Source organism: Sebastes fasciatus, chromosome 16 (genome assembly GCF_043250625.1).
Source record: "Sebastes fasciatus isolate fSebFas1 chromosome 16, fSebFas1.pri, whole genome shotgun sequence".
Classification (NCBI taxonomy): Eukaryota; Metazoa; Chordata; class Actinopteri; order Perciformes; family Sebastidae; genus Sebastes; species Sebastes fasciatus.
Window position 1 is genome coordinate 14,244,929 of NC_133810.1, and position 26,775 is coordinate 14,271,703.

Here is a 26,775-nt window from a genome sequence, read left to right on the forward strand (position 1 = left end):
CCTCATCGTCTTTGGTGTTCCATTCAACAGTGGCGTTATTTTATCCACTTTTTAAAATGCGGAGCAACTCCAGAAATGTGGGGGCAGGGTTAAAGAGCAACGATTGCTTGGTTTGCTTAACATACAGAAGCATCTGTTTTTACTGGCCTTGTGGAGAAGCCTAGAGACAACATAACCTTTGCCAAGTCCACCAAATTACAGATTTAAAGGTAGAGCAACAAGTTTGAGATAATCAGTCAGAACGTCCTGAAAAAAGACTTAAAGGTCCAGACACACCAACCCGACGTCAGAGAACTAGTGGCGACGAAGGCCGCCTGTTGAGTCGCCTCACGTTGCACTCGAACACACCGCAAAAACAGCCGACCTCCAACTACCACGTACGTTCTACGACTGCATGAGAGGAAATAACTCTCCACACCAGCAGGCGGTGGCAGTCTGTATTTGTCATTCAAAAAAGGGAAACCGGAAAACCGAGGACTGCGGATATACAAGCCGTTGTTATGATACGTACATGAAACAAAGCAGCGTTTGATGACCATCTTCACACCACTCTTACTCACCACTTAGCTTCATTCCAGATGGCCATGTCGCTGTGAAAATATCCGTGTATTAGAATGATCAGATGAGATGAAGATGGAAAATGAAATATGTTTTTTCCTCTTGACTTTACTCGTTGGCTTACTTTCCTCACGTTCGTTTTCTCTTCTTGTGCACTAATTCATTTAAGCTGAACAGCCAATCAGAGTGATTTCTCTCACCGACGAGCGCGGGTGCCGATTCAACACGCTGAATCGGCCGAAAAAACCTCCGACACGGGCAGACTAGAACCGACGGTTCGGGACACACCAAAAAAACTAGGCCGATGGACGCTCACCGACGGCCCCGAACTGTCTGACCGCTGGCTTGGTGTATCGGGGCCTAAAGAGTTAAATTGGGAAACCAAATTAGGATTACAAATGTTTTGAGTGCAGTCAGTTGAAAGTTTAAAGATGGTGCACTTCACTTTGATCAGCTGCCCCACAGAGAAAGGCTTGGCCAGAATGAAATGTCATGTTTTCAAACCAATCAAAGCCTGTTTGGATATCTTGCTGAACAAGAATCTACATTATCGCAAATGCCTGAAATTTGTGTGGTGAATTTAACTTGTAACGTCAGAAAAGATCCCGTGCAACTGCTCTCAAAAACATCCAGTGACGGTTTTTCCTCTGTAGGGCTACACAGGTTGCCCCCCCCCCCCCCTTCTTCACTCTAATGCAACAGCTCCCTCTGCTGCCTCATCCAAGACCTCATACTGATGTTACTCACACACACACAAACAACACTGGGGCCACAACACTAACTTCCTGCACAGAAAATTGGGAAAAAACAATGAGAGACATGTTGAGTGTAAAAGTTCACTCTTGACCTTGTAGGGCTGATACTACGAAGCTTCAACCGTTGTCATGGTAATCAACCTCCAAATCAGTATTCAAATGCTTTGTTTTTTTTCATATACAAGTATGTTATAATAATGTATAAATCCCCAAATACCTCATGAAATAAGGAATAATCTGACATTATTCATATTCAACATTAATTACTATTAGTTATTCTCAGACGGATATCGCTGTTGGTTGTGTGTAGAGGTGTGTATGGGTGTTCAGTAGTGCGGCAGCGGCATTGAAACGAGATGCAGACAGACAGAAGAACATGCGCCGCGCCACGAAGCTTCAAATACCTGAGAATAACTCATATTATTACACGGCTTTGTTGACTACTCAATTCTGATTGGTCAATCACGGCGTTCTCCGGGTCATTGTTGTGAAATAAACGCCTTCAGGGCGATGAGAGACACTGTTGGGGGTTTATTTCACAATAACCGGTCCGCGTTGGGGTTTATTTCACAACAATGACTGTTTCGCCTTACATAATTCATGTTGAATATGAATAGTGAATAATATTGTGGGATTATTCCTTATTTAATGGGCTATTTGGGGATTTATACCTTATTTTTACATACTTATATATATATATATTAAAAAAACGAAGCATTCGAATACTGATTTAGAGATCGATAACAATGGCAACGGTTGAAGCTTCAAAACACAAAACCTGGTATTCAGGACAGCCCTATGACCTTGAAAACAAAAACTCTTAACTCAAGAAACAGCGTCCTGCATTATATTACATATAAGTATGGGACTGTGGTCATGTGACAACCTCAAACTGCTGAGAAGATTGTGAGCTGTGGATGAAAAGCTCTAGAAAAGCTAGTAAGTGGACCTTGAGTTACTATGAGATAACATTTTTCTCATTTAAAAAAGGTCTTGAAAAGTTTAGATATTGCACAAAAATATTGTCAGAAATATTGTTTAGGCCTAAGATTAGTTTACATTTTATTGCAGTTTTGTGAATTTGGCAGCGACGTGACCTTTTTTTTATTTACAACAAAAAGCGCGCCAAAATCCTCTTCTACTCCAGTCCAGCAATCGGTTTCAAAATGTGTTGTGACGCCCACTTTGTTTTGTGTGTGTGTCTTCTGTGTGCGTACAGTATGTCTGCGTGTGTTTACGTGCACACGCTCATTCATGGCTTCACAGCCTTTCTTGCCAGCCTATACATGTCACACCATGAAATCTCCCATCGTCGTATGTAGTCAGTGTGGCGTGGATGTGCTCCTCGCCTCTTCTGCTGTTTTCCGTATGTTATGTCTGTATACGTGACTGTATTCAATATGTTTTATATTCTGTACTATAGTTAATCCTACTGTACCTGTAGCATGGCTGTTTTTTGGTTTGCCCTGTGCATGATGGAGCGTGTGTGTGTGTGTGAATGTGTGTGCGTGTGCGTGTAGCAAGCAAGCTATTTTTTTACACAGAGGTGATTTATGGTATGAGCCTGTTTGGATGCTATCGTGTGTGCCTACACTCAGTTTTCCTGAACACTGTGACAACTCTGGCAAAACACGAACACATTGAGCGAATGGAAGAGACAAAGATTTACTGTCATGATTGTTTTTTTTTTAATGTTTTTAAGTTTTTTCCATTTTGTGAGTTGGACTGAGACATGGAGTGGAAATAGTAAAAAAACGAAACAAAAAAAAAGTTGTTGCTCTTTTCTTGATAACATAATGTCTAATATTCTATTTGAGTTTTGTAATATTTGTATGTACGTATGAAAGTTTTGTAAATTTGTGATGGTATGCACGTTTCGGCATATGAGTGTATGCATCTTAAAATTTGAAATGCTTGTTTCTTTTTGGTTTTGCATGTAGATTGCCGTTTAGTTTCTTTTTGTTTTTTTCTGTTTATTTTTGGGACCATGTACAATACTGTATAACGTGGGCAGGATCTTGGACCTCATGCTACATTGATATTATATATGAATATAAAAACATGTTTTCCCTATGGAGAAAGTTTTAAGTTATATATCGCCTGTACACTTTGGGCTGCCTTTTAGATCTAACTGTCCACTGTTTAGGATAACAATGATGATAATGGATAAAACATATTAATGATGAAGAATTATGCTGATGAAATAATAAAGATTCTTAATAAATCTTATTACATTTACAACACATCTTGCTCCTGTATTTATTGGTCTTTGTGTAAAAATATAGACATAAACTGCAGTTTAAGCTTTTTATTGATATTTTTTTTACTTTCTTTATCTTACGAAATGGCAAAATTAAAGATTAAAAATACAAAAAAATAAAAATACAGTTGACTCACAAGTAATAAAACATGAAAAATGTAATTTAAAAATGTAACGTTAACATCACTACAACCACCCCTAGATGGAAGTGTTGCATCCTTATCAAGGTGACTAATCAAGGAGCCGTCCTGGAGGACATTAATTAAATTAATGGGATAAAAGTAATTATTGTAGCAGCATCTAGGGACGAAGTAATACCTGAAAATCACAGAATCAATCCACCTGTGACCAGTGGAACATACATCTCCTGGCTGCAGGTAAGAAAAATGCACAGGAGTTTGCGTGGCTGCGTTTACACTTGTAGAGTTTGAGTGTAAAGTTCACTTGTTTTTTTTCCTTTTGTTGTTTCTCATCAGCCTTCTGAGAGGAGCTGGATCAGCCAATCGGCTCGCTTGACACTTGTTGTCTCTGCGTCGACCCACAGAAACGTTAGTGTATCCTCGGAGGACCACGATTCCATCCTCGCTCACTTTAAGATAAGTCCTGGGGAACAGCAATCAGACAATCAATGCTGCTACTTTCCTTTTCGTACAAGTTCCATCTCTTTTTATTCATCATGCATCATAAACGGGGCCTCCTCTGTGTTTGTCTCCTCTTCCAGGGGAGTCCTCAGAAATCAGACACCCTCTCTCTGGCTGTGTTGCATGTGTTCCTGGACTCTCTCCAGCACCTCCTGCATCCTCCTCAGCTACAGAGGGGAACAAATGAAGTGAGTGGCGATCGCCTCTGTGACCTGAGTGAACGAACGAGTGAGTCGGCGAGACAAACGTACCTCTTCGTCCTTCTCAAAGATGAGTCGCTCCGTCTCGGAGTCGGCGGCAGCCAGCGGCAGAGGGAAATCGGCTTCGCTCCGCTCTCGATGCTTCTCGCGCAAACTGAAATCCACATTCACACGAAGAACACAACCTGAGTGAGCATCCCTTTTTTTTATCTGTTCAAAATGTACCTTAAAGGGAAATTTGTCTATTATTGTTTAGTGTTTAATACTCTTATCAAACTGGTACCCATCGAACCCACTTTCATTGTCATATCTTGAGGTCAGAGGTCAACGGACCCCTTTGAAAATGGCCATGTCAGTGTTTCCTCAACAAAATTTTGCGTAACTTTGGAGCGTTATTTAGTCTCCTTCGCAACAAGCTAGTATGGCATGGTTGATACCAATGGATTCCTCACGTTTTCTAGTTTTATATCATGCCAGCATCTTCACTTTAGCTTTAAAACTGAGCCTGCTACAACCTAAAAATCGCACGCTGCGATGCGTTATTATCGCATTTACTTTGACAGCCCTAATAACAATAGATAATAATAATAATCAAGACTTGTGTTAAACTCCTGGATGCTCACAAATAAGCAACTACAGTGACAGAATTTGACTGACTCACTCCACCCACCTGCGTTTCTTCTCCTGCACCACCATGCGGGTCATGTTCTGGATGCACTGGGCTCTGTAGTTTTCGTAGTGCGTCTCGCCCGTCACGTCCTTCAGATCCTGCATGTGCGTCTTCACCAGCATGTTCCTCAGCATCAGGAAGTCAGAGTGATCCGGGTTCTCCACTGACCATGCAACGACAACGTGTTACTGGATCACACTGTTTTTTCTTTGTTATCAAATAGGACAAAAGTAATGTATAAAATTGATACATAATAGGGCTGTCAATCGATTAAAATATTTAATCGCATGATTGTTCATAGTCTTCGCCCAATGTCGGCTGGGATCGGCTCCAGCCCCCCCGCGACCCCTAACGGGATAAGCGGTTGCAGATGGATGGATGGATTGTTCATAGTTAATCGCGATTACCACCAATTAATCACACATTTTTTATCTGTTCAAAATGTACCTTAAAGGGAGATTTGTCAAGTATTTAATACTCTTATCAACATGGGAGTGGACAAATATGCTGCTTTATGCAAATGTATGTATGTATTTATTATTGGAAATCAATTAACGACATAAAACAATGACACATATTGTCCAGAAACCCTCACAGGTACTGCATGTGATTATCATAAAGTGGGCATGTCTGTAAAGGGGAGACTTGTGGGTACCCATAGAACCCATAGTCATTCACATATCTTGAGGTCAGAGGTCAAGGGACCTCTTTTAAAATGGCCATGACATTTTTCCCTCGCCAAACATTAGCGCAAGTTTGGAGTGTTATTTAACCTCCTTCGTGACAAGCTAGTATGACATGGTTGATAATGGATTCTTTAGGTTTTTTCTAGTTTCATATGATGCCAGTATCTTCACTCTAGCTTTAAAACCCGTTACAACCTTCGAAAGATCGATTATGTTAATGCGTTAAAGAAATTAGCGGTGTTAAAAACGAATTTGCATTAACATGTCATTATCACGTTAAATTTGACAGCCCCACATTTGAAAAACTATAACTATCAAGTGTGTGTTTGTGTGTGATACCTTCTACCACCCCCCAGGGGTAGGAACGACCCCTGAACTTGCGACCTTCACTCTCCACCTGAATATTACTGCCAATTACTGCAAACGGGACGCTGCCCTGCAGAGAGAAGCAAAGACTGTCAGTCTTAATGTGGACGAGACGGCACATTTCAACCATGAGAAAAATAGAGTTAACTAGCCTTGAGTATCTGATCCTGCTTTTTAAAGTCCTCGTCCTCATCTGAATCACACTCGGGAAACTGGTAGATGTTGATGCCAAACTGCTCGATCTCCTCTCTGATCTAGAGTACATTGAATCAATAATGTTTGAGAGAAAAAGACAGAAATAGAAATAATGTGTGTATTTATGATCTCGTACCTTCAGCTTCCTTCTGTAGACCTCCATTGGTGTCAGGGTGTCAGCTTTGGCCACAATCGGAACTATGTTGACTTTGTCATGCAAGGCCTTCATACACGCCACATCCAGAGGTCGAAGACTGATGGGAGAAAAACAAACATACATGCGTTTGTGTAAATGCACACACGCAGGACTACGCCCAAAATATATTGTTATAACTCTGGTTTACTAGTTAAGCTTCATGTGCAGAGGTAAAACAAGTTGTCAGCGTACCCGTGGCCAAACGGAGAGATAAAGTAGAGGCAGCAGTGGACTCGGTTGTCCTGCATGTTCCTTCTGTTCAACCCGCTCTCGTCTCTGAAGAACTGTTCAAACTGCTGGTCGATGTAGTCTTCTAGTGGCTTCCAGCTGATGCAAACATACAATCTCTGAGTAAAACAACAAGCCTGGCAGATAGCCAACAGTTTATAATGTGAGGATGTGAAAATAAAAGCGTCTTCAGTGTGCTTCTGATGCCGTAAGTTAAAGACTGGTTCATGAGCACGGAGTGCAAAACCGTGGTACCGCCAGTTCCGGTGAAATATTACAGTATGCAACGCTGGACACTATGGTGGCATATGCAGTATATCCCACAATGCAATGCGGTATTGGCGACAGCTTTCATAGCAGACGTTGACGGACAGCTCTGTAATGTCAATAATGCAATTTAACTGTAGAGAGATTCCACTTTGCTAGGCGTAATATTTATTTTAAAGTAATTCAGACTTTGATTCTCACAAACCGTCTTTTTGGTCACATGAGGTTGGCACGGGTTACCATGGTTACACGTCTCCAACCGTAAAGCAGGCTCTCAGGAAGTGACGACGTAAATTAATGTGAAAAGATACATAGTACTGTTTATTCACACAAAAGTATGTTGAACGATAGTACACCTATTGAGTATGTAGTGCATAGTATGTGATTTTGGACACAGGCACTGTACCTTTAAGGAGGAAAAACACTGCAGGAGCATGTTGATGACCTCACCTTTCTGTGTCGTTGACGGCGTCTCCGAACCCTGGTGTGTCGATGATGGTGAGCCTCACTTTGATTCCTTTCTCTTCGATGGTAAGTGCGTTTTTGACGATGTCGACTGTTTGGTTGATCCGTTCTGCAGAGCACAAAGTAACACAAGTCAACAGTGTGTAAGCTAATAATCTACACAGGGACCATTCGTTCATTTACATGGGCCACACATGAATAAATAACAGAACTAATCTCACCTTGTGCGTTGGGAACCGTCCTGTCTTTGTAGAGGTCCGTGAGGAACAAACTGTTTATGAGTGTGGATTTACCGAGGCCAGACTCCCCTACAGAGAGAAAGAGACAACTCTGACTCTCGAAGTAGCGCAAGGAAAATATCACTCCCAACTGTTCAAGTACACACAACACCATAACCCACTAATTTGTTGTGTGTCTTTAAAAAAAATCCAACCTGCAATACAATTTCCCTTATAGGAGAGATGTTACTGTCCGTCATAACATATGGGAGGACTCACCTACTACCATAAGTGTAAATGTGAAGCCTTTCTTCATCGTCTTTCTATGAACCTGATTGGGCAATGTGGCAAAACCCACATACTCCTTGTCCTGATCCTGCAGAAAGAAAACACAAACATAAACATGTACATACTGTATGTATGTGCATATTGTTTCTAAGTAAGGATCTGACCCTCGTCATGATCTGTATCCTCTGCTTCACAAGTCTGTGAGCTGCACTGCAAAGCATCATGGGGCCTGACCTCATGTTCCCTTTGACCCAATAGCATCAGAGGAAAGACTGAGTGAGAGGAGGAAACGATAGACTCTCTAACCTTTATACCTCAACAAAGGTGCACTTTGGGTGTAGAACAGAGAAGTCTGGTCTAATGCTTGTTAACAACGTCGACACGTAGCTCTGTTTGATCATCAAAGTTAATGTCTGACCTCCGTATTAACCATAGCCCGTATATAAGAAGTGGACATATTCACTGTGATGTTACACATTGGTTTGTGGACTGACATTTTGAAGCCTCGAGTTTGGCATTTAGGCTGTCGCCGTTTTTCGCAATCTTGGTTATTTGCAACCAGAAGTGACACAAGAGGGTGGAGCTAAGTACAACCGAACACTGAATAAGACATTTTGACACCTTTTCCTAACTGGACGCGATGCGAACAAGCGAGCGAACATCAGATTGTTTCCGTTTTTTACTAAATGAAGATGTCCTAAACTGCTCCGTGCATCAGCGAACAGGCAAAGCGACGTGTCGTTTGTTTGAAAAATCACTCGCCCTGGCTCTATTGATGCAAAGTTTCGCGCAACTCCAACCTATTTTTCCCCTGGCCAAAATCGACAATGACGGTAACTGACAGTTAGCCAATATTGCTCTCTCTATGTAATAGAGAATGACATCGCTCGTAGTATATCTGGACAATTTTTCGCGCTCCGTTCGCCAGAGTTCGCTCGGTCGCTGCATGTAAGGAAGAGTTGTAAGGCGACCAAAAAAATTATTATTAACTTTCACGAACTGAAAACACACTGTGAAAGGGTTAAAGTTGTAAGACCAAAACACAGACAATGCTGTGGTAGCGACCTGTCAATCACAAGGTAGCCACGCCCTAAAGCATACCCTGCTTTATGGTCTATTTGACTCTAAATGGGACCATAATTTACTAAATGAACACCATGCTGTATTGAAGAAGACTTGAAACTAGCGATTGAGACCATAAACTCATGTTTACAATGTTTACTGAGGTAATAAATCAAGTGAGAAGTAGGCTCATTTTCTCCTATACTTCTATACAATCAGACTTCTTTTTGCAACCAGAGGAGTCGCCCCCTGCTGGCTGTTAGAAAGAATGCAAATTTAAGGCACTTCCACATTGGTTTCACTTGAGGATTCGGATGCTAGAACATACAGTATGAGTTCAGAATCATGTAAATGTTAGGAAATGTATAAAACAAACATCATGTAACTTCGAGGCTTTTTCTCACACACAGAAACACACCTCTGGAGAGTCATAGGGGTCAGAGCGTGCCCAGGGGCTCTGTGGACGTGAGGCCGGGCTGGGCGGACACTCCACAGACACATGAGAGACAAGCTTGACACGACTTGGTCTCTGAGGGACTGTCGGAGAGCCGGCCGGTTGGCAGGGGACGTGACGGGGCAGAGAGGGCGTCCCGGGGAGGCTGGGGCGTCTCCCGTTAATTGCCATCCCAGTTCCATCTGCCTCACGGCGGACTGGCGCCTGGTGGTCTGGTGTCTGGTGCCGTTCGCTAAGCTGAGAGACGGGAGGCAGATACCTCATGGCGTAAGGAAACTGAGAGTCCTCCTGGTCCTCAATGGACAGACTGGACAACTGTGACAGGAGGCAGGAGAGTTACACATCATGGTTTTCATATGGACAATCGAAAGTCTCAAAAATATAACTCACTTTTAATCAAAACTAAAAAGAAAGTGATCTTTTCCGGGTTTTAGGACTCATTCCTGTAGCACTCTATAATATATGGTCTCTTCCTTTATGAGCAGTTACAGTCATTACAGTTAGGATTGTTATTCCATGCAGGACACTAAAAACACCGTTGTAGTGGCTACTACCCTTTCCTCGCTGATTAGCCCTGACTTGTGATCCCATTACAGAGGCCTCCACCCATCTGTCCAGGCAGGGTGGGGAGACGAACAACAAACAGTCTGGAGTTTAGGAAACACTTCGATCAAACTGGATATACTAACTATACTAAGGTGATAGTTTTTTTTTTTTTTTTATCATTTTAAGGAGCATCTTTCAGTGTGGAGCTTATATACGCGTAGCTAGAGGTTAAAACTATTCATCAAGGCCATATGACTGACCACGCAGCCCACACCTGCAAGACAGCAGAGAGAAGAACCCAGCCCTCAGTGCTGCTGGCCTGATCAGGGTTCATCTGGCGTCCCTCTACCTGTCAGCTCTCATTACCCACAAAGCTTTGCAGAGGGCTTAACCCAGCTTCTAATGCTCTGACAGGGTGGGGGGTTGAAGAGATTTAACTCTTAAACACACACACGCACACTAACACACACAAGCTATAAACACTATCATTAAAGACTATTCTACAAACGTGCCATACCTCCTTTTCTGAGAAAGTTGCAGCTTTTTTTGAGCAGAGGATAGCGTAATGGAAAAAATTTATTAAAAAAAAGTCACACAAATGCATAGAGAATTGATGTATAAGCTAGATGAGAACAGAAAAATATGGTCCTTGTGAAATTGATAAAAAGTAAGTAGCTTCACTATACCCTCCTGTTATAACACTATTTTCTCCCATAGTTTATATCACACATGTGCATGTCACTTACTAACAGCATCCTCCTGATGCACATTAAAATGATGCACTACACTTTTTGTTTTTCTTGTGTAGCAGAAATTGATTTGCCACCCTGTGTTGTACAATGACAATAAATGAAACTTGAATAATACAAAGTGCCATACATAAATATAAATCCCTGCAGGAGTGTTATAGGCTGTTATATTGTTTTTTCAATTAACTGAGTAATTAATATTGCAGAAAATATCGGTTACTTCAATAGATCAGTGATGCAACAGAAAACCTGTGTGTATTAGTGTTATAGACGTACCTCTCTTACTGCTGCGGTACCTAACGGGAGACGACATGTGATCCATGATGCCAACTTCTCAAACTGTCCCCCAGATCAGAGGCAGAAAAATGGATAAAACCACAATGTGAATGATACAAACTTTACATGCACTAGCTAATACAACGTGATGAGGCATATGGTGCGTGTGTTCAAGCACTGACTTAGCTGCAGGTGCAGTCCGCTCAGTGTGCCGCTGTGACGTAGCAGGCAGGGTGATATTACCATGGTGATAATGGTGATATTACCATGGTAACCCGAGCAGCCAGGTGAGATGACTTCAGTGCAGGATGTTAACAACAGCTAGGTAACTGCTTACCACTAAGTTACTACTGACAATAATTCTAATAATATTAATTTTTTATTAGTATTTTTGTTTTGAAAAAAAATTATAGTAAAGTATGTCGAATATTTTCATGAAAAAAATCATACTATTGTATGTCAAAAAAATTAATGAAAAAAAGTAAAAGTATATTATGTCGAAATATTTCATGAAAAAAAGTCATGTCGAAAAATATGAAAAGTCATAGTATAGTATGTCGAAAGATTTAGTGAAAAAAACACTTAGTATAGTATGTCGAAACATGTCATAACATACTATATTATGACTTTTTTCATGAATTTCGACATACTTTACTTTTTTTTCACTAAATTTGTCGACATACAATACTATTATTTTTTTTCATTAAGTTTTTCGACATGCTATATTATGACTATTTTTCATGAAATTTTTCGAAATACTATATTATTAATTTTTTTCATTAATTTTTTCAACATGCTATACTATCATTTATATTAAATTATAGTGTATACAACTGCTTTTATTACATATTTTCATGATTATGATCAACATTTTGCTAACTGTTATACCAAATCAGTTTGTGTGCCTCTCGTGTAGCATTAGCTAGTTAGATAGCCACGCAAAACTCTCGCGAGACTCGCTACCCGACGACCTATCCTTACCTTGAACTATTTGAGGTCAATGCCTAACCTTAATAATATCGCGAGAGTTTTCCCAGCTTGCGGGCTCCCTTCTAGCCCCTAGCCACTACCAGGTAACAACAGCTAGGTAACTGCTTACCACTAAGTTACTACTACTACTACTACTGACAATAATTATAATAATGATTATAATAATTTAACAACTGCTATTATTGCATTTTTCCATGATTATGATCAACATTTTGCTAACTGTTATACCAAATTAAAGCTAGTTTGTGTGCCTCTCATGTAGCATTAGCTAGTTAGCTAGCCCGGTTCGGGACTGTAACGGTCGTGTCTAGAAGGGAGCCCTCAAAACCTCTCGCGAGACTCGCGTCCCGACGACCTATCAATGCCTGACCTTAATAATATCGCGAGAGTTGTCCCAGCTTGCGGGCTCCCTTCTAGCCCTAGCCACTAACCAGGTAAACCTCACCTTTGGGTGGCATCTTGAAGTTTCGGACGGGGCTGAGCATGAAGTGCCGAGGTAGACAGTCCAGCAATGAGTCTCCGGGCAAAAAAAAAATAGTAAAAAGTCCATGGGAACCTTTAAAACCACTCCAGAGTCCGTGGAAACCTTCAAAACCACTTCTTTACTGGTCAACTAATCAATTTCTTCCCTGTCCACTTGCATGCAGAGCATTTTTCAAACATAAACGTGAGCTCTTAGCAACGTTTGTTGGCAACAGAAATTGCATGAAAATCTATAAAATAATCACAAAAAGAAACCTTAACTCTCGTTAAGTTATGAATTTATTCTCGTAATATTACAACTTCTTTCACGTAAAGTTACGACTTTATTCTCCTAATATTACGACTTTTTTTCTCGTAAAGTTACAACTTTTTTCTCGTAATATTATGAATTAATTCTGTAAATCTCAGATGTTTTTTCCCTTAATGTGGCCCTAATACTCCGTAGTACATTTGCACTTTGGCCCTCACTGCATTAGACTTATATAATATATACTTAGACTACAAACTGTGTTACCTTCATCACAATGCTCAAATGTTTTGCGGCTCCAGACTGATTTCTTTTTTTTTTTTGTGCCTAAAATGTCTCTTTTGATAGTAAAGGTTGCTGACCCCTGGACTAGAGTTAGGGACTTTTGCAGCCAGTGATGTTAACAGTTAGCTACTTTCATTAGAAAAGGTAGAAGAGTTTTTTTCGGTTGGATAATTTCAAAAAATCTACTTACTCTTGCTGGTTTCTCTAGCGTCACCTACCAAGACTTTAATGCTATGTTAATTAACTTAATGTTCATATTACTGTTATTGTGTACAGTCAACATATCTAAACATAGTTGTCCTATTTTGGATGCATTGACAACAGTGTTCTTGAAACAGCTACTTGTCTTGCATAAGAGCAATTTAATGAGCTGCATTTGTTTTTTCACAGCCACCTGTCAAAGTCCCCAGGAGGTGAGTATGTGATACCTGGTTCATTCATAGGTTTTCTTTTTTCTTTACATGTATTGATGTAACTTGCGTTATACTTTCAGCTAGCATATATGTGAACTATAATACCAAAAATGTGTGAATGTTTCAGGAATAACAAATTATTGGCCTTGGCCACCATCCACGCTGAATTATACAGAACTGCCTTAGAAAAGGACTGATTTAGCTGATAATACATGTTTACCAAGATGATTTAATGCTGAATAGTGATTTAAATTTAGTCAAATTCATTTATATTTCTCTTTATTAAGTTACAGTTGTATTTGTATATGTTCACAGCTCAGTATGGTAGATGTGTTCTTAAACATTTCAACAGAAAATACCCATGCAGTGTAGCTTAAAGTATAAAGTGCCATGTGTTTCACAGCTTCTGGACAAAGTTGACACTGGAGCCCAATTGATAAATTGGCCTGACAATTTTAGCTTACCCCAGATATACTAATATCATCATAGATGTTGGCTGATAAGTAAAGAGGAATTGTAGCACAGAATGCCAAAGATATGTTTTGAGTTAATTTAGAAACAGTGTTGCCGTTACGTAGTCTGTCCACCAGAGAGCACTGAGGAATCCTTATCAAAAATGTTTGTTTCTATTATGTGCTTATGTTAATGAATACATACCAGCCAATATACTGTTATTGAATTAATATTGAACTCTGCTTTTCATGCAAAATATCCCATATGAATCTGATTTTTATGCCTCTGCATTAGTCCTCTACATACAGCTTTACGACTCTTTCACTTCCCTCCCAGTTGTTTGAATTTCTAAACTGTGCTTTGTAGATGTGCCCTGTCTCGACCATCAGATCAAGCAGTCAGAGAAAAGAGCTGTCCTCTGTAGATCTGTCCGACAGCGCTCTGCGTGTCCTTCTGGACCTGTTAGACCGGCATAGCAGTGAGTTGATGACCAGCGGCGGTGGTGAGGACTCGTCCTGGGCTTTTGGTTGCCTAGAGGGGTTTTTGTGTTCATAGGTTTCAGACCCAGTCTCGCCTGAGTCTGCGCTCGTCGACCTGCAACACGTCTGGCTCTTGTCTTGTGTGTGGTCCTTACATTGTCTACTCAAACAGGAGTGGTCGTGCTCAGTCCTCGTGTCATGGTGGTCATGCGTGGGTTGCTCTACGTCCGAATGGCTGTCAGGTGGGCTATTTTGGTTTTGGCTCTGAGTGAGGTGATTTGGCTCCGTGTGGTTATTTGCATTGTCTGAATGTGGCTTGGGGTCGGGGCTCTGTCTTTGTGGCTGTGAACGGTGTGTTTGTTCATGAGAATCGAGGGTCTCGTCCTGGTTGTGAGAGTGGTTTTGATGGTTGGGATTCTGCCAGAAGGCTCTGCGGAGCTGCTCTAACTCAGAGAGCAGAGGCAGACCGATGTCCAGGTGCATCAGCAGGTTCTCCAGCCACTCCTCCAGCTTTGAAAAGGAAGGACTGAAAGACAAAGAGTTGTGAGAGGTTGTAGAGCCTTATACTGTATATATGCTCTACTGGAGTAGTGCATTCATTAAATATTCAGTAGACTATTTTGCACAGTGTTAGTTTAGTTTGTTTGTGTAATGCATTGCTTAGAGTATTTGCTGTTTGTGTACTGTATGTGGGCTCAAATATCCGTTATGATACAGTAGACTTTGTACATCAACTGACCAGAAAATAACCTCAAGACTTTCTGACTGTAGTGGAAACAGTAACAGATGAATGGAATATTTTGTTTAGGAATTTCCTTTACAACATTATACTACCAACCACAGCACTACCCCTCTAATGAAATGTCTATTAGTTCAATTTAAATTAAGTTGTTCTGTTAACTGAAACTGAACTGAAATGCACTACTGAATAATTAAAATGTGTGTTGAAACAAAATATAAAACACATGTACTTGGTCTCAGTCTAACTGAGCAATAGTTACATGAAGCTCATACTTTGCTTCATAGGAATTTAGGTCTGCCGTTGTGTTGGATTTGTGCAGTCATACCGTTTATCAGCGTCCATGTCACAGCAGAGGACACCCAGTGGCATGAAGGTCGGGGGACACTGTGGAGGGTGGTACTGCTGCAGGAAACCGGCTACATTTAGCCCAAAGTCATGTGACCGGGGAAGGAAGTCAGGGTCAGCATTCACTCTACCTATTATCTTAGGAGGGACAGAGATAGATACGTACTCAGCTTTAAAATAAAATGAAAAGTAGGGATAATATAGGTTTGTTTCTTTGACATTTACACAACATTTTAACTCCTGATCGTTCAGTCAACACCACATTTTTTAAATACTTAATATCTTTTTAGGAATATTTTAATTTGCCAGATGTTCTTACCTCACATATCATGATACCAAATGAGAAGATGTCCACCCGTTCATCATAGGTTTTCCCTGAGAGGTGCAGAGGAAAGATTGGAAAATGTGAACCACGTCTTTACTGACCCTTGCTGGAGATGTAGAGATCCTGTGGTCAGTGTATTCAACCTGCTATTTGAAGGTAAAAAATGCTTACAGGGATTTTTTAAGTGTCTCCTCTAATACAGAATTTAGAAAATGTAGTCCAGGCTACCAAAGGTGTTAGAATTAGTTAAATTTTACTCTCACGTCTTTAGGGGTGTAACGATACGATCGATTTGGATCGATATATTGATTCAATGATCCAATATCATAGATGCAAAGTGAAAACATTGATACATATTGTCATTTTTAAGATACGCCTTTATTTTGAAATTCCCATGACACGTCTGTGTCACCATTTCTGCACAAGTGCACCTCCTTCTTACAGAGCCCAGTAATAAAATTGTCAAATCATATTTAAGTTGCTTTTTGTGAGTTGATATAAATATAACTGATTGTGTTAAATAGGCATATGATATCGTCTCATATTGATCTAAGGCCCCTGAATTGAATCAAATCAAAATCGTATCGTGGCAGACTTTGATACTAGCAAATATCATGCTGTTGTCAAAAGAATCAATATAATATCGTATCGTGATGAAACTTGTGATTTACACCCCTGCTCTTTACCTCCACTACAAACAAGCCTCACTTATGGGCTCCTACAGATAAACACTCTGTCAAATTGGGTTCAGGTTCAGAGATTGCTGTAACAGATTGCCTGGAAACTTGTGCACTCACCATGGATCATCTCAGGGGCCATCCAGTAGGGGCTTCCTACCACGGTGTAGCGCTTCCTCCGGTCAGGCCTACGGAGATCTGACATTGTCCCCTTTGCCGGCCGTTCCAATGAGGATGTTGTGCTCTGATTCTTCTCCTTTAACACCAGCCTGGCTAGTCCAAAATCTGCCACCACCACAGACTGGTTCTAAACAAAGAGAGAGAGAGAGAAATGTTATATTGGTTATGTTGGTCTGTTTTTGGAGCCGGCTATCAAAAGCTAACCCTGGGAGTCTTGTTTGTTCACAGTAATTCAACAGAAGCAATCAACATGTTGATGTAACACCTCAACACAGTGGGAGAATTGGCATTTTTGTGTTAGTGTATCCGACAGTGAAGATATGTGATGTTTGCTGATGCGTGTGATGGAACCACTTGTTTACCTCTCTGACCAGGCAGTTGTTTGAGTTTAGATCTCGGTGGATGACATTCATGGAGTGTAGGTAGGCCTTGGAAGGATAGATTTTATATACATTAGGGATAATTGATACTAGATCAAGGAATGATTTTGGATATTAACCTTGAAACACTCACCATTCCGGCTGAAATGTCTTTGGCGTAACCCACTCTTGTACTCCAGGGGAAATCCTTGTCCTACAACAACAAGAGTGTGATCAACAGACTGTGTCTGTGTACTCTGATAGTCCTTATGGAGAAACATAAAAACCCTGTTTTATCATACCATTTTTATGATGGTCTCTCGGAGAGTTCCTCCCTGGATGTATTCAGAGACAAAGTTTATTCGTTTGTCTTTATAAAACAGTCCAATGAACTTTAGGACATTGGGATGCTCCAGACAGCGCATCACCTTCACCTGTACAAATTGAGAGGAAAACGTAGTTTGTAGCAACATGAAAATAGCTCACAGGTAAGATAGTGACCTAGTAACCCTCTTGATGATGTAAGATGGGGTTAAAACTGTGTTAGGGAATATTCTTGATAAAAATACATTTTTCTTACCAACTTAAAAATGAAAGTGGGCTTCTATAGTGAAGTATGCCCATGTTCCTTAACTTAGGGCACTTTCACAAGTCATAGTTTGTGTGGCTAGTACAAATCAGAGTGAAATAAATACTTTTGTTTCTTTTTCAATTTAAAGCGGACCAAATAAAAACATTAATTTGCTGAGGGGCGTGTATGAAGGAGCGAATTTATCTTTTTCGTCTCAAGAGCTGCCACTTCTATTTCTAATTCTACTTCCAGGGAATTGCGTTTTTTCACTCTTCCAGTTTATCTCAAATTACTTTATCAACGTCATTATTTTGTGGACTTTATTTAGCGTATTCTATCTGTTCTCTTTGGCCCAGATGTCAAGCAAACATCGGACTTCTGCAGAAGTCCAGGTCAGTCCTTTCTCACTCGTTTTAACCTGTTGTTTCCCTGTGTCTATCTCAACAAATGCCCATGCAGGCAGCTCGTTATCCCTTACGTTTTGGTTCACATCCTGCATTTGGTTCGGAATATGTTCACTCTGCAATTGAACAGCATTAGGATTCACTTGGAAATGGTCCGAGACCGGTTTTGGACTGGTTGTTTTGGTTCGCAGTACGATTACTGTTCAAAACTGCCCAAACAAACCGCACAAGAGTTCAATTAAAACTGACTAAATGTTGGCTTGTGAAAGCGCCGTTAGACCTGATATCCCTTTAGTAGTCGCCCAAATAAAGTGACCACCAGCGCGGTTGGTATATACAAGTGTGCTGTGTGAGGTTAACTTCCTGCTCTGGTGACCACTTACCTCCTTTAAGAAAGTCTTATGTGTCTCTTCGTCAGAACGTATCAACTCTTTCATCACCATCACCTCCCCTGTCTCCCGATGCGTTACCTTGACAACAAGAGGTTAATCGCAACGCTGATTAATAGTAATATCAATCTTACAAAGAACTGACGACTAGGTGTATGCTACAGTTGCTAAAAATGTTTTGCGAAAGTCACCCGTAATAATGAAAGGGACAACGTAACTGCGGTACCTTGACAGCCTGTCCAAAGAAGCCCCTGCCAAGCACTTCTCCATGGATGAGGTCTGAAGGTCTGAAGATGCGATGGGTCCGATCTGCAGCGTCCACACGAAGAGACTCTGAGCGAACCATGTCTCTCCTCTGAGATAAAAGCGACAGTGCTCCAGAGGACGGAGGGCACTTGTCTATACTACAGCTGCGCCTGAGAAAGAAGACACCCGACTCAGACAGAGAGAAAGATGGGAGTAATGAACGAATCAAAGTAAGCCGAGAGTCAGCACTTACAGAATGTGTCTGGATCGCATTCCCATGGTTCCTTGGTGCTGAGGCGGTGAGATGCTCATCCTGATTGGTGCATCCGTCTCGTCCCCTGGACTTGGCTCTTCCTCGAGACTTGGGAGTTTGTGGGTTGAAGAAAGTTTGTCGCGTACACAGGGTTCAGGACAGCTGATGTCGTCCTGGGGATTGTTTGAGCGAAGGAGGTCATCAGGAGACTGCGGGTTGTGTTCAATGGTCAGCTGCAGTGGTCTGCTTGTGTCCTGGATCACACAGTTTATCTAGAGGAAAGGATATGGTGTTGACCTTTGGTGTCATATTAGTTTTTCTGTGTTTAGTGCCGGCCCTGACCAATTTGGTGCCTAAGTGACCTAAGATTTTAGCTGGTGCCCCTCCACCTCTCTTTTTTTTTTGTGCAATTGCAAAGCGCGCCCTCCCTGGAGGTTCTCAGTGTTATTTTTGTGCATACACGATTGACATAGCCTCTTAACCTGATTATAATATAGCTACCATATTGACCTTGATTATGAGACTAAAAAGTATTTAAATCTGACCAGAAAACACCAGTCACAGAAACCTATAACCTATAAATAAGATAAGCTGTTATGTATCTTTTAAATGATTTTTAAATTGTCTTGTTTGAATAGGCCAAAAATTAAACTGCAGCCTGCCAGTAGGCCTATTTCTAACATAACTTAACCGTCTAAAAATGAATAATTTAACCATAGTTTATATTTTTATTAGACTCTTTCTTTCTCATTGATCACCATGATCTTAAAATTGGAATTATTCTCCTCCTCAGTTCTTGGTTTACTTGGCTTACTTTAAACCCTCTGAAAATTGTGTTGGATCATCTGACTGGCATTAACATTACTGTCTTTTGAAGGCTGTTGCAGGTTTCAGTTTTTTAGTTTTAGGAGTGTTATGGCGAGGCTGTTTGTACCCCCTCCGGCACTTATTGCTGAAAGGGTGGGTGGTTTGAGGCCTACCTCGTCTGGGGAAATGTTGTAGACAGGGATTCCGTTGACCTCCAGCACACGGTCACCAGTGTGGACAGAGGACAGCAGGTCAGAGCTGAGGGCAGCTGAGTCTAACCTGAGGGAGAAAGACAATGAGGTGAGGAGACAAAAGATGAGCCAGGGTTGTTGGATCAGACTCTGGGTTTAGCTGGAGCTCTAGCTAAGATGATCATGTCTTATATATTATTAATACTGCATTTAAACTGTGTATTTTAAGAAATATTCTTATTTAATTCTTATTTATACCATTCTTGCATTTATATTTAACACACTTCTCAACATTTTGTATTTACTTATTTGCATTTATTTCTTATATATATCTTATATATTTTTATTATTTACTTATATTTCTCCACATATATTGTGATACATATTGTAGCATTATGTACATCATTTACATGTTACATACTCCTTTATTTCCATTTTCTTACATTTCTTTATGTCTGTATAAGAGCAACTGTAATCCCCCCGGGGATCAATAAAGTATTTCTGATTTCTGATTTAGATTCGGAGACTCACCCTGCCACCGTGACAAGAGGGTCTTTCTCTTGGCTGAGGTCAGTGGCGACAGTCAGGCCTTGTCGGCCTTGTGCGTGGGGAGGGAGAGACACGAGCGCCACCATGTGGGGACTTTTGGTGAGTGGAGAAGCTGACCTTGCAGCTGACACTACACCCGGACGGAAACAGTGGCCACTGCAGAATGGACAAATCAAGAGATGGAATAAACACACTCATCAGAATCATATCTATAACCAAAAATTATACCTTTTTCCATTTCACTCAGTTGTTTTTGCTTACAAATTCCTTAGCTTTCCACATGCAGCAAATTAAAAATAATTTCTTTCCTTTCAGCTTCAAACATACCAGTAGAGTTTTGTGCGTTCGACGAGCGTGTAGGTGTCTCCATATCCAATGAACATTTCACAGCTCATACACGTGAAGCATTCAGGGTGGTACTTCTGCTCTCCAGCAACCTGTTCATACAGGGAGTCAGTGTGGTAAAACCATAGACTGTATAAAGTATGGACGTAGTCTCCCCATGGGTTTCTGAAGAGCCGCTGTGAAGCTCAAAAGTGGGTGGCTCCGGCCGTCAGCATCTTGGCAGTGACAACACAGTCTAACTCCCGACTAATGGGGCAGCATGGGCTGCTAAAATGGGCAAAGAGGTGGGTCGTCGGTGGAGCAGACAGCTAGCAGCTAGTGACCTGGTACGGCACCCACCTGTCACTCAAAGCGGTATCGCCCTCATTATGCCTAACCTTAAGCCTTTATATGATTTAAACGAGTGATTTATATAAAGATTCACCCCCTATACAGCTGTCATGAAGAGGGATATTAGCTAAAGAGACCAAACCTGTTTTATTTTTGTACCAGGCTGTATACATGTTTATTTCTGCTGTAGAGTTGGGCATTTTAACATGGGGGTCTATGGGGATTTGTCTCGCTTTTGGAGCCAGCCTCAAGTGGCCGTTTGAAGATCTGCAGTTTTTGGCACTTCCTCGTTGGCTTCTCAGCACCAGAGGTTGCCGCTTGGGTAAAACACAATGCAGAAGCCTTGGGCATAATACTGTTTTTTTTACAAGGTGATGTTTGGTGGGGTCAGACTTTAGGGGCCAAATGCAGCTCTGAATTATAAGAGTTCCTTCTGTGCATTTGTGCATGAAGGCATTGTAGTGTCAGGATGTTTTCAGAGGATATCCTCTGGTTTGATTGTTGAAAGAAAAGAAGCATTAACTTTCATACCAGGAAGAAACCAAGAGACAGGAAGGCTTTGAATGTATGAATAGATGGCGTAGCATGCTGAGATTCGGTATTTCTTGTTGGGATATTTGATCCTGCAGAGATTATTCCCATACTTGTGTCTGTGAATATTACATAATGCGCATATTTGATATTTGTACGGCCTCGTCTCAGTTGGAACAAGTGGTGGCTTTGATTGATCAATAAAGCAGCTATTTTTAAAGTAGCTCACCAACTGGCAATCAATTTGTTACTGGCCGAATTCAAATTGTTTTGGAGCGAGTGAGAAGAAAAACCAGACAGGAGGATTATCTGCTTAAGTGGCTTTGGCTTGGGACTGTATGTTTGGTCTTTAACTGTGATGTTGTGACTTTAATGAAATGTTAGTCAGCATCACCAAAGTGGGGAAGAACTGGTCAGGAAATGAGGCTTTCCTCTTATGTAGTCTAGAAGTCTGTGTATAGTTTACAGCCTGCACAGACAAAAAGTGTTTGGTAAGGAACAGTTTTACTGTGCTATGTCATTTTGATTATTCCATAATAAGAATAATTCCTATGAATTGAATCCCTAATTTGAAGTATAAATCAAGTTCATGCAGATTTCTTTCTCATTTTCAGTGATTATCAATTGTGTTACCATAATGAGTCCTGTTGCGATGGTCTCTTTGCAGCCGTGGCAGTGCTCTCCATAACGGCCCCAGTAGTGCTTCTTACAGTAGAGCTGTCCCTCTCTTTCATAGTACCAGTGAGACAGGATGCAGCCACATTCACAACACCTGGAGAAAAGTGAGAAGAGGAGAAGACACAGGGAGTAGGATGGCAAAACAAGAGAAAATTGAGATTTAGAGCAGATGTAAGATGATAGATACTTCAGATGTGTGTTTGACCTAAGCAACCTGAGCCTCGTGAACACATGAGACTTCCGAGGAAAGTCGACCTGTGAGATTGTCACGCGCGGGATCAGGTACAACACAGTCGTCAGCGTAGCCTCTATTTTTAACACAAAGTCGTATTCTATGTCACTGAAACCCATCTCCCTTTCCTCTCTTGACTTCTTGAACAACAATGTGATGCTTTTATAAGTCACAAAGTGGAGGCCGAGAAATCAAGCTGCTGGTGTTTGGAGGAAATTCAGTTATCTTCGCTGCAGGGATGGTGTTGAAATGATGCATTAAAGATCTTGAATTGCTGATGTCACCGTGACAAAGATCACATTCAGCCGAATGCCAAACTAATATTGCTTCTTGGAAATGGACTACTCATGTAAAGTCATGTGTCTTAACTTGAGGTTGGTTTTTATGGGCACACCCACTCAAAGATTGCAAAACAGAGCTTGTTCCTTAAATGCTTCAGCATGTTAAAATCTGCAAACAGAAAGTCTCAGTGGCATTCTGGCTTAAACTGAATGCAGAATAATACCTATGTACAACAAAAACCTGCTTCCTTATCTCTTCAACACTACAGCCGGAGTGGGAGGGGACTTCCTGGACAGAGTACAGCTCCCATGTTTCCTCTCTCCCCACCTCAACTGTAAATGCCATGCCGTCCTTACAATAGAGAATGAAAGGGTTGCTTTTCTATTGAGAATGAAGTAATTTGGGAGTTTCCTCCAATGTAAGAGACACTTCATGACAACGTTGGAAATTCATGCTGTCTCCTTTTTTTCGGTAGTGATATATTATAGCGAAATAACTAAAACTGAAATGAACCTAGGTTCATTTCAGTTTTGTTTTTATTTGTTTTCAACCAGGTAATATCAGTTTAGTTTCAGTTTTTGTAGGATATCATTTTTATTTAGTTTCAGTTTACTAGAAACATTTTTCACTGTTTATTTTAGTTTTAGTTTCAGTTTTTGTTTACTATAATATCCCTGGCAGTCTCACACCTAGTAACACAACTTAAAGTGATAATAAGCATGATCCTACTTCTACTACTAACCTTGGTACTTATCAGTAATTGCTTTGGCTTTGAATGTGCTTGCCAGAGGCTGCTTCATTGTCACTGATGTGACAACTATACCCAGTTATTATTTTTCTTCTATTTATTCCAAAGAAACCGCTGCTGCTGCTGTTGGTGAAATGAAATGTAAATACTTTAATGAACTGGGAATAGGATCACTTTTTATGTCGTTTGTTAATAGAGAGTAGCAACATGGTCATCTATTATCATTACTTGATAGATACTAGTGGTGCAAACAGTTCTACAAGCCCATGGTTCGGTTTGTGTTGCGGTTTTTGGGTATCGGTTTCGCTTCAGTTTATTTTTCACATTAGTGAGAGGAAAAACATAACCATTTCCAATGTGTTTTATATAATCGATTGATTGATTGATTGATTGATGGCAATGAATGATATTTCTACATTATATGAAACCATAACACAGACTTTATACATGAAAAAAGGCAGGCTACTTCATGGTTAAGTAGGCCTGTGTTCAGATAATTGCCTCTTCTATGTCTCCTCATGGCACCTCATCAAATAAGTTTGTACGTCATTAAACGGTTCGTATTTTTACGTTTTCGTTTTTGTATCCCCGATAGATACCATATTTGTAATATTGTACTTTAGGTTGACTGCAGCTTCAGTTGGACTTGAGTAAAGTAAATACAGTTACGGTTTGCTGGGGATACAGTGCACTATGGGATGTAGAGATCTATTAGACTTGCCTCTCATTCATTGCTGAGGAAATAATTAAGTAATAAAACCACTAGACAGCTGCAAGTCTATTTTTGACCTTCTGTCTTTGTTATTGTGCTGCTGGCAACGGATGTGGAACAACCCAGCTTCACATCTGCGATTCCACCTAAACATCTGGCCGTGAGAAGACATTTGTCCTCTCTCTGTTTCCTACTGCCACCCATCTCCTCTCATTTCTCTGTTTGAAAGTATTCCCCTCGTCTGGCTTGTGCTGCATTATCCACTCATGAATATCCGCTCTATTCTAAGATCTGTTCCTCTGTCACTAAAAGTGGACACACCAGCACCTGGTGTACATAAAGCAAACATGTTGTCAGGACATTAACGTAGGTCAAATGTCATGAATCTGTTGACGTATTCTCCTGTCATGGTTTCCTCCCTGTTCTGTCTGTGTCACCCTGCTGGATTTCCTTTAAAAAAAACAGGAGGTCTTAAAAGGAAGAGTTTGTTTTTTATCTAATTGTATTGAGTTGAGTGTTACAGGGATATTGTCTCAATGGTGTTATGTTTGCAGTATTATGTATGCATCTTTTAACATACAGTAGACCTGAGGAAGAGTAGTTGTTGATGTGGAAGAACAAAAACAAACCAAAAAAGTTGAGTTATGGATTGTTCTGTAGGTTGCTTGGAAGAATACCTGGCAAGGCCATAACTTTGTCTGTTATTGTTATGGTTTTCATAAACTACTCATACTCAAAGTTGATGTGAAAGTAGACAGCAGGTCACTCATGTGTCTGTTTGTCATAGCAGACTTGTGTTTGAGGAAGTATCGCAGATTTGGGCAATTTGCTTCTCTTTCTCTCACTTTCGGTCACTCTTTCTCTTCTTTTCTCTCACTTGCGCACTTTTATACACATCAAACATATTAATGACAGTGATTCTTTCTTACCGTCCTTTCATTCCTCTCCGAAACCTCTGGTCTCGACGTGACATCCTGCCCTGTCAGTTCACCGATAGACAACTGTCCCTCAGAAACAATCCACCTAGTTAAGAAAGGAGCTTTTTAGCTGCATGTGTTCATGAGCATTTCCTACGTACATGTATTCTGCTTTAACCGGCAGCAGGCGTTGTCTGTTTTTTACTCTCTCTCTCTCTCTCTCTCTCTCTCTCTCTCTCTCTCTCTCCCCATGCGCTCAGAGGCTTCCTGTGCATGAGTTCCCTCTCTAATGTGCAGAGTAGCTGTGTGAGAAAAAGCTCTGACCTTCTGACACCAGCTGGCCAGTCTCCCTCTGCTGGCTGCTGAGAAACAGACATATCCCAGTATAGAAGTTCTGCTCCAGCGTCCCTCTCCTGTTACATCCAGTATGTAGACCTCCTCAAGATACTGTTACACTCCTCAGCAGAGTCCACAGAGCTACGTGGGTGTTTACGTGAGTTGAAATAAGTCTGTAGTTTTCTCAGAAGTGGTGAGTCTTATGTGTTTTGAAATGAGCTCTGTTCCCATCAGCGCAGACATAATCACTTCATGAATGCTCCAATTACTGCACTGTCCTGATCCTACAGTAAATCACTGTATTCATCACACACAACAATCAAAAAGGGAGAATTCAGTTAAAGCACAAGAAGGGGGAACAGCTCAGTTAGGAGAAGAAAAACATTGCTACTATTCAGCATGAAGTTTAGATACCCTCAGACTATCCACGTGAGAGCAGCTCTGCTGCTATTTGTTTGGCTTGAAGAGCATAAAGCTTTGTTTATGCTCATGCGAGACACCGTGACGCGGACCTCCACAGATTTGGCTTGCGCATCCTCGCGCCGGGCACACTACGATACCACAAGATGTCTTATATGTTAACTTTTATTTCAAAGTACATTTTCTACAATTACTCAAGCCAAGTTTACATCTTCAGATTGTAATTCATACTAGTGGTATTCCATGTCCGCAGATACAACTTTTCATTACATAGGGCAAGTCCTGCAAACTGAAAGACAGAAACAGGTGTGTGTGTTGAGGGGTGCTTCTCTCACCGAGCTGACAAAGTGATAAAAGCATTGACTGTATATAAGTAGTGGACGTAGTCCAACCATTTGTTTGTGGACTGCCGTTTTGAAGGCTGGAGTTCAGCATTTTGGCCCTTGCCATCATGGTTTTGTCCGTCGGACAACGCTGTGGTAGCGACCTGTCAATCACAAGGTAGCCGCGCCCTGAAGCATACCCTTTTTTATGGTCTATTTGACTCTAAATGGAACCATAATTTACTAAATGAACATCATGCTGTATTGAAGAAGACTTGAAACTAGCGATTGAGACCATAAACTCATGTTTACAATGTTTACTGAGGTAATAAATCAAGTGAGAAGTAGGCTCATTTTCTAATAGATTTCTACACCATCAGACTTGTTTTTGCAACCAGAGGATTTGCCCCCTGCTGGCTAATAGAAAGAATGCAAGTTTATGGCACTTCTGCA

General features: G+C 40.9%; 2 protein-coding genes across 2 annotated transcripts; both read right to left on the bottom strand.

The window, feature by feature from the left end:
- Positions 1 to 3,607: 3,607 nt before the first annotated feature.
- On the bottom strand, positions 3,608 to 12,698 carry LOC141752818 (septin-5-like). Its single transcript, XM_074611030.1, has 13 exons — positions 12,516 to 12,698; positions 11,081 to 11,143; positions 9,474 to 9,824; positions 7,985 to 8,081; positions 7,709 to 7,795; positions 7,473 to 7,596; positions 6,720 to 6,854; positions 6,468 to 6,585; positions 6,289 to 6,390; positions 6,110 to 6,206; positions 5,085 to 5,247; positions 4,466 to 4,568; positions 3,608 to 4,381 (listed from the first exon to the last, which is right to left on the bottom strand). The coding sequence occupies exons 1-13, from the start codon at positions 12,618 to 12,620 to the stop codon at positions 4,310 to 4,312; spliced, it is 1,617 nt and encodes a 538-aa protein (XP_074467131.1). The 5' UTR covers positions 12,621 to 12,698; the 3' UTR covers positions 3,608 to 4,309.
- A 1,062-nt stretch (positions 12,699 to 13,760) lies between these two features.
- LOC141752815 (LIM domain kinase 1-like) lies at positions 13,761 to 25,723 on the bottom strand. The gene is made up of 15 exons (XM_074611024.1): positions 25,256 to 25,723; positions 22,308 to 22,446; positions 20,796 to 20,905; positions 20,451 to 20,624; positions 19,902 to 20,007; positions 18,922 to 19,193; positions 18,649 to 18,838; positions 18,417 to 18,503; positions 17,361 to 17,492; positions 17,213 to 17,272; positions 17,062 to 17,127; positions 16,640 to 16,826; positions 15,837 to 15,892; positions 15,498 to 15,655; positions 13,761 to 14,956 (listed from the first exon to the last, which is right to left on the bottom strand). Exons 1-15 carry the CDS (start codon positions 25,297 to 25,299, stop codon positions 14,350 to 14,352), a joined length of 2,388 nt encoding a protein of 795 aa, XP_074467125.1. The 5' UTR covers positions 25,300 to 25,723; the 3' UTR covers positions 13,761 to 14,349.
- Between the last annotated feature and the right edge of the window lie 1,052 nt (positions 25,724 to 26,775).